The sequence below is a fragment of the Austrofundulus limnaeus genome, unplaced genomic scaffold (assembly GCF_001266775.1).
Source record: "Austrofundulus limnaeus strain Quisiro unplaced genomic scaffold, Austrofundulus_limnaeus-1.0 Scaffold279, whole genome shotgun sequence".
Classification (NCBI taxonomy): Eukaryota; Metazoa; Chordata; class Actinopteri; order Cyprinodontiformes; family Rivulidae; genus Austrofundulus; species Austrofundulus limnaeus.
Window position 1 is genome coordinate 504127 of NW_013952681.1, and position 8693 is coordinate 512819.

Below are 8693 nucleotides of genomic sequence, written 5' to 3' on the forward strand. Positions count from 1 at the left end.
TAGTGTTAGTGTTACAGTGTTACAATGTTAGTGTTACAGTGTTAGTGTTACAGTCTTAGTGTTACATAGTTACATTGTTAGTGTTACATTGTTAGTGTTACAGTGTTACAGTGTTACAATGTTAATGTTACATTGTTAATGTTACGTTGTTAGTGAAAGTTTTAGTGTTATATTGTTACAGTGTTAGTGTTAGTGTTACAAAGTGTTACATTGTTAGTGTTACATTGTTACAGTGTTAGTGTTACAGTGTTGGTGTTAGTTTTAGTGTTACAGTCTTACTGTAGGGGTGTTAGTGTTACGGTGTTAGTTTAACTGTTAGTGTTGGGGTGTTAGCATCAGTGTTAGTGTTACTTTGTTACATTGCTACAGTTTTAGTGTAACATTGTTAATGTTAAAGTGTTACTTTGTTAGTGTTACAGCGTTAATGTTAAAGTGTTAGTGTTACTTTGTTAGTGTTACAGTGTTAAGCTAAGTGGAAAAACATTTTATGAGAAACAGTGAGATTAAATCAGAACTTCATACTTCAGTCAGCTCTAATTCCATATTTTCTCATTAGGAAATACATTTAATCAAAGTTCAAACTTCAATTGTTTGTTCAGCAGCTGAGGTCTCCATGAGAATATCTCATGTTCCCAATTTCACAGATTTCCTCTGGGCTTCCCAGCCCATTGTCTCCTTCTGAAAAACAAACAAACAAACAAACAAACAAACAAACAAACAAACAAACAAACAAACAAACAGTTGAGCCAAGGTGATGCCAAAAAAACAACCAATGCTTATCACCATGAATGGTGGGCAATCATGTAGTTACCTTTTTGTGTTTGTAAGCATAATATCTCAAACCAATGGACAGGTATGAATAAAGCGTGTAAGTGTTGCATCATTATTACTGTCTGCACAAAGTATTTACAAACTGTTTCAAATTTTGTCCTTAACCTTTGACCTCTGTCTGTTTGTTAGCAAAATACCCCGTGAATCATGACAGACTTTATTAACTCTTACAAATAAAAAAGCAGCTTGAGCAAACAAGTCAAACATCAGGTGGGTCTTCTTCAGGTGGACCCAAAACTTAGGCAGGTCATTAAAAAATAAGTTAAACAGACAAGCCTGTCTGCCTATTCAAAGGGGGGCAGGGTTTTCCGTTGGGTCCACCCATCACACTCCCAGGACAAACAAATCCCAAACTCCAAACTAGACTGTCCGACTTGAGAAAAACTTTTAGCCTCTGAGATCATCCACAGAGAAGAGCCTGACAAACCTTTGGTTTAACTCATGATGTCCACTACTGCTTAGCAAACACAAACATGCTTATAACTCAGTTTTACAAATATTGAGCCTAATTTTGATGTGTTTGTAGCCTAAAGTCCTGCTCAACACATACTCTAAGATATGAAGTGCCAAAGTGGACAAAAGCTGGACAAAAAATGCGAGACTGATCAGAGGAAACAGTACGCGCGACCGAATGAGTTGTACATGAGACTGACTGAGGGGCTCAGCAACAGAAAGAATTGTCTGCGAGACCGGATGACTTAGCGTATGACAGTGCACATGAGGCCGACCCAAGATGAATGTTTTACAAAATTCAAATAAAAAAGAGAAAAATAGCTAAAACGGAAAAAGTGCGACAGCATTGCAGTTAGACAAGTGATGAATAACTTCTATAAACATTCTAACCTAACTAAACAAAATGTGTCTTAAAAGTCATTGACGTACAAAATAAACATAAATGTTCACTTCAGTCCTTAGTTTAAAGACTGTTTTACACACAGGAACAACTTTAGGCTTTAGTCAGTTTTTAGTTCAGTTTGTGTTCTTCAGACCTTGTTCTTCAGTAAAAAATCTGATGCTGTTATTTTCAATAGTATTTTTTGTTAAATGTACAGTCTTCTATAGCCTACTTATTGAGGATTTCTGTTTTTTGTTTTTGTTTTTTTGATGCACCTGGATTTTCCCACTGTTGGACAAAAATAATTATTTCTATTTTATTTTGTGATTCTTTGTGATGATTTTCTCTTTTTATTTTAATTTTGTAAAACATTAATCCTGGGTTGGCCTCACATGCTATTTCATCCAGTCTCACAACAACTCTTTCAGTTGCTGAACCCTTCGGTCGTCCTCACGCACAACACKTTCGGTTGTGCTCACTGTGTCCTCTGATCTGTCTCGCATTTTTCGTCCAGCTTTTGTCCACTTCGGCACTTCATACTAAGAGCTAAATGACAGAGTGAGATCTTCAGTGAGCAGACAGTGAGTCTTGTGCTTTCATTTTAAGTTTCCATATGATTATATAGTAAACCGTATGTTTGTGCCTGCCATCTGAACTGTACCTGAGAAAATCAGCTTCTCCTTCATGATGTTGACATTTCGACTGGGCCGCCGTGCCACAGCACTCAGCATAATTTGTTCTGGATTATAATTCTGCATTCCACTAATCCTCCACCTGTTGCAGCAAAAAGAAACATTACAATCACAAAAGAAAGTGGCATGAATGACAATATTTCACAAGAAGAAATACAAGGATTACTCTAGCACTGTCTTGTCTCTTTATCTCTGTTAGTGTCCCCTAGTGTACTTGTTTGGTAATGTACTTTAACCCAGAGATTCTTAACCTATGGGCCACCTTGAGGGCCTCAAAAGAACAAAAGTTTTTAACTTTGGGCCACAGAGGGCCGTGGGACCACATTGATTTTGAATAAGGTGCAATACACTTTCTCACCACTAGAAGCAGTAGTGCGCCACTCAGATGTTTAACAACTTTTTTAATATGTAGAAGAAGAACCTTAGAAACCTGCTGAGAATGGAAACTTATTTTAAATGAAAAGTAGAAGCAAAAATGAAGGTAACTCGTCAAAAAACACCAAAGTTTGTCACTAATATGAAGACCAGCTTCTGGTTGCAAAAGTTTAAAAAGACTATATTTTCATTTGTACTTTATCAGGTTTATTTTTACAGTTTTTTTATTTGAAACATTTACATTAAACATTTTTAATTAATTGATTTTATGCCCATAATTTTATTTTTGAATAGTCTATTTTTGTTATTGTTTATGTTAAAAATATATATTTTTGTGCTGATAAGCCTGAGTGGTCTGTTGACTGACCTTTGTGTTTGTTCAAATAATTGTTATGGGCAGGTTACAATATAAAAATGTTTGTCATAAACATGCTTTGTCATTATTTGACAGGTGTTTTACTTTTAAACTGTAAGTGTATTTAATTTAGTTATGATAGTTTAGTTTTAATGTAAATACAATAAAAATAAACCAAGATTTAGAATAATTATCATTTTGATCCATACATTGGTAATGTCTGACTGGGCCTCGTGTCACTTTATGATCAAGAAATTGGGCCCCGAGGTCAAAAAGGTTAAGAACCCCTGCTCTAACTTACATGCTCACAAGTCTCCCGTGCTATGGAAGCCTATTGTCACAAATCACTACAGAGAGGATCAATCTTTACCAATTTTTTTGCACCGTTTATACAAGAAATTGTGTTAAACTAATGTAAAACAACTTTGCCGTTTAGTAAAATACACAGAGGGAAAAGGAGGGAGTAGTTTGCTACACTCACCTGATCATGTGATAGCTGGCAGATGTAAGACAGCAGCAGAAACACAGAACAGAGAGAAACAGGACATAAGCAGTGTCAGAGGAGACAGAGTGACTGTGAAACAGGACAAACACAGAAAGACCCTGCAGCTAAAAAATATAGCGTTGAATGAAGTTACAATAAAACTGCATACTTGTCAAGCTGAGGACTGGTAGACACATGACATGCCCTCTACATCTACTCTACCAAACAAGTGAAGTTGGTATGGGGACCGCATGCACTACCCAACAATACATGACTGACTTAACCAAACACCTGAGAGACACTTTTCCTTTGCTTAGAAAAACTTAGAGAAAATTGCAAAAGGATGCAAAGCTTATTAGGACCAGAAAGCCTTGAAACCCAGCGGGGGAATATGTAGTGTGGCAGACCATGACCCATGACCTTTTGACTAATCAGGCTCTATGTTCTTTAAAAGCTTTCTTGGAGTTGAACTTTTGACCAACTTCCTCATTAAAGTTTGCCTAGGACTGTCCTTAACAGACAAATAAATCTGGAACTACAGTCTGTTTAATCTTTTACGATTAATTATAAAAAAGGAAAGAAAATAATCATTACATTTGTATATTTTTTCCTTTTTGAAGGTTGTTGAACCTGATTATTGATAAGAATTGTAATTTTAAATGTATAGTGTGAGGATGAGTAACAGTTCTGCATTTCATTTTGAGGAGCAGGCAAACAACTATGTGCGGCAAATCTTCAGAGTCTTAGCATTTGACCCCGAGAAGTAAATATCTTTAGAATATTTTACTTTAATATTGTTTTTCTGACCGAGGCCCAAAGTTTTTCATCCAGTAGCAAAAAGTCTACAGGATGAAGAAAATAAAACAACGCAAAAGTTGAAATAGATACCGCATAGGGGTAACATAATGACCCTCGCACGCACCAGTGCACCAGAACTCAGAAGTCCTTATTCTTAATAAATGCTACTAGGTACATCCCAAAATTGTACTGATTTGGGTAGGGGTCTTTTGAGGGTGGGAGTGGGGGGTGCTCATTGCTGGGCCTGATGGATTAGCCCCTCGTCAGAGCTAAACAACCAAAAAATAAAAAATAAAATAAAATAAAACCTGAAGCTTCTATCTTTAATAGTTTTTGAGTTATAAGCATTTTTATTTGTCCAGATACCCCTTTTTCAGATAATGTCTGAGGCTCTCGGGGGTGGGGGGTGTGGTGTTTATAAATAAATAAATAAATAAATGAATAAATAAATAAATAAATAAATAAATAAACTGTTAGAAAACAATATGACAAGACTATTAGACATTTGTTTTATTCTGGTTGTATTCAGAGAGAGTATTTTAAGTTTGTGTCATTTTATTGTATTTTTTTTTACTATTTTAACTATTAGTTTTGGAAAAACATTTATTATATTTAAATGTTTTACTAATCCTAAACAGGTGAGGGAAATTCAAATGAGCACAGCGCAAAGATAAAACTGGTGAGGCCACCAAACTTTGGAGAAGGGCATAGCCCCTCCCGGCCACCCTCACTTGTTGCACCCCTGGTGATTGACAGGCGCTGATGAGCTGAAGCCACAGCAGTGCACATATCTCCACTGGATGTGAGAGATAAACAGGGTTGTTACTGTATATGTGGACAAGACTGCTTCAGTTTGAGTCTGCTGTAGGGGTTTTTGGGTATATTCTAAAATGGATAATTTGTGAATTATTTAAATGAGCAAATTATCTGACCTCGAGGCACCACGCTCTTAATTTTGTCAAAAATTAACCCAAGAAAGAGACGAAAACTTGTTACTTTATTGTAAACAGTCTCACAATAAATGTACCCAAAATCGTTTGATGAGTCCTTGTCCTTGTCAGAACCAATAATACTTTATCAAGACACAAAAGTGAGTTTAGCTTATGTTGGCACGTTCTCCACGGGCCATTTATTTACAGATTAAATGTATTTACAACTATGGTGAGTAAGAAGTGATGACATGTTGAGCCAGGTAAAACTGACAGAGTTTGCAATCACAAGTGAACAAACAAACAAACAAACAAACAAACAAACAAACAAACAAACAAACAAAATAAACACAGAGGTGAGTTTGAGGCTTGGAATGAGGTGAGGTGAGTTTTGCTTTTAGCTGAGGATTTAACTAAGGGCGTCCTAGTTAAACTAGTGAGAAAAATCGTTTAGTTTACCAAATCTCATACAAAGATAAGAATCAAATTACGTCTGAGCACCTGTTTGTCACCAGGACAAATGTTCACTTTTACACTTTTGCTCCGCCGTGTGGGTACCAGGAGGGGAAGTCAGCGATTGAAGGTCATCTCTGGGGGTCGTTTCCCAGGTAGGCTCTTCATGCAAGCTGGATGTCAGGCGGTCTGCCTGTAAAACTGGTCCCTTGGTCAGAGAAGGGGGGGGGGTCACTCCCTGGTGACTCGTTGTCCGGTCCTCTTTAGGCAGCTGCAAGACTTCTTCATTTGATTTCAACTTTGTAGAGAAAACGAACTAAAAACGACGCATGAGTTACAATTAGCTTACTGAACTTCTATAAAATCAAACTCAGATGTTGAGTCGATATTAAACGGTGGCTGTTTGTTCAATCAGCGGGAGATGCAGAAGGACCACCATCCTGCCCAGCCCAGGGGGAAGGGCTGGCAGGCAGGGCCCCTGCTGAGCTTCTGGAGAGCTGTTTCTGGCTTCTGATGTTGAAAAAACTCTCTTTGTCTTCTTCCTTCTTTGTCTTCTAAGAGATTGGGAGTGAGCTAAGCTTTTTAAAACCTCTGTTATGGGCGGAGTCAAGGTTTTAGTTGGCCAATAAAAATGTTACACCTTATACAGGAAAAGTTTTTTAACAAATCAAATCTGTTTTGGAGGGAAAACTTTACTTCAGGACAAAGAAAAAGGGAGTGTTTTAAGTTTAATTATCTTGCATCCAATTAAAAGGGAGAGACATCTGCTTGCCTCAGTAAAATAAAAGTGTCACACTTATTAAAATTCAAGTCCTAAGTTTCTAAGGATTAAATCATGGAATAAAACACACATCTTCTTCAGGAAAACATTTCATCAAAACAATTAGCACCACACAGTTACCACACTGAGTCCTTAGTGGGCAAACAGTTAAAAAGAGAACATAGTAGAGCTTCAATGGGTTTTGTTTTTTTCTGTAAGAAAAATGGATTAGATGACATTCTTTGCAATAAGGGAGAAAACATTGGATACACAGATTCCTTTATCTTTTCTCCTTTTTTCACATTTAATGAAGAATGTAGGTCCTTTGTTCTCAGTCACTGAAGAGTCTGGTTAAAGACATTTATGATCCCTTTGAAGAGGAGCAAACAGACAGTCCTGTGCTTATGGGGGATGGAAGCAACAGAACTTGTGGGGGTTCGGAACAGGAATGTGGCAGTTCTTATCTATTAAGAGTAAGGCGTCAGGAAGTCTGGTGGGGGTTTGTGTGAGATATGTTAATTCGAGCCACAAAGGAAGTTCCATGCAAAAATCTTTAGAAAATAGTCTGAAGTCAAAGTGGGGGTTTTCTTCCTTTTTTGAGCCGTTGTCATAGGAACAAGTGAAATCTAATCAGAAATGATTTATATGCAGGGAAATGCTACACTGCTGACTGTAAACAATTTAAGCTTTAGCTGTTTAGCATAGTGCACTTATATCAATTATTTAAATAATTATTAAACTTTTTTAAATGTAGTTATATAATGTCTGAATTTTATTTTGTGCAATTAAAATACAATCAGCAATACTGTTTGTTTTTCATTGAGTTAAATCCATAAGGAAAAAAAAACAACATATTTACTCACACTCCTAGGCATAAAGTGTGCAGTAACTGTAAGTTCATTTATAAGAAAATAATTTTGGTTTTGTTTTACTGCATTAATAAGCAATCGTTTGCTGTAGCAGTATTTACAGACTAAATATCAGACTTTTTTATGTCAATAGTTTGCTGTAGCACAGAATGAACAAAGTTAAACAGCAGCTTCAGCGACCCACTTTTAAAAGACGTTGCTGCCTACAGAGCGGGGACACAAGTTACCGTGGAAAATCACCTACACCCGAGTAGAGCTGCACTTAAATGCTTACTGAGAGGAGTACCAAGCTGAACGTGATGGCTGTAAATGAGTGCTGCAGTCTTTGAGAGACTAATTGAATTTAATTTTGAAGCCTTGTAAACACAGACTGTCTTCATTCATTCCACTGCCATTGTTAAAAAAACTACAGATGGATAACTGCGCAGGAAATCAACGTCGTCGTTCAAAACTCCTCCTTGTGTTCTGATTGGCCTGACTGAAATGCTCCTGAAGAAATCCTTGTCTATAGGAGAAATCCCAGATGGAGCAGTGAAGGGAAACTAGAATTGAGCGGAACTGCGTAGGAAGGCAAGGGCCAGGCTACCAATTTTGTGGAGTAAAAGAAAGTGAAAAAAAAAAGGTCAGTGACCAGTCAGTTTAATTTTTTTTTCTATTTTTAGAAAAGTAGCATGGCACAAAAGTTCTTGCTGTTTTACAAGTGTAACTCATGTCATTTGTGTACACATGCCAAAACAGTGTAGGATTCTTTTGATCATATTTATCAGAATCAGAATACTTTATTGATTCCGAGGGAAATTACACTTATTACAACTTCAACCATTCAAGTAAAATATTTTAAGTAAAGTAAATATGTTTTAGAGGAGGGTGGTAACCATTGTCCATGATTCCCTGCATCTTTGACAGCATTCTCCTCTCTGCTGTTGATCCTCTCTGAGTGTCCAGATCTACTCCCACAACATCACCACCCTTACGAATCAATAGCTACATTTACATGGACATAAGTAATCGGATTAAATGGCCATTCGGACTAAAAATGCGTCATGTAAACACCCCATTCTTGTAATTGGAATAAGAGAGGTGGTTTGTGCCGACTGATAATCTGAACGACGTGCATGTAAACACTTCATCTTATCCTCTTATTCTGATTGTGGAAAACTGACCTGACTGTTCATGTCTGCTGACTTTCATCCATCGATTTCTGCTCTTTTGTGGAGGGAGGGAGAGCAGCGCTATAGTTCCCAGCAGCACAGAACTTTTCCTCATGTTTTTCTTATTCAATAAAGAAGGAAAACAAACAGCATGTATTGCT

At 37.0% G+C, this 8693-nt stretch overlaps 1 protein-coding gene across 1 annotated transcript in view; it reads right to left on the reverse strand.

Moving 5' to 3' along the window:
- Nucleotides 1–90: 90 nt before the first annotated feature.
- gdpd5a (glycerophosphodiester phosphodiesterase domain containing 5a) overlaps nt 91–8693 on the reverse strand; it is a gene marked incomplete in the record, with an annotated part of 94726 nt that continues 86123 nt past the window's right edge. The window contains 3 exon segments of the mRNA XM_014021138.1: nt 91–678; nt 2328–2440; nt 3570–3584. Coding sequence (XP_013876592.1) covers nt 596–678; nt 2328–2440; nt 3570–3584 — 211 coding nt within the window.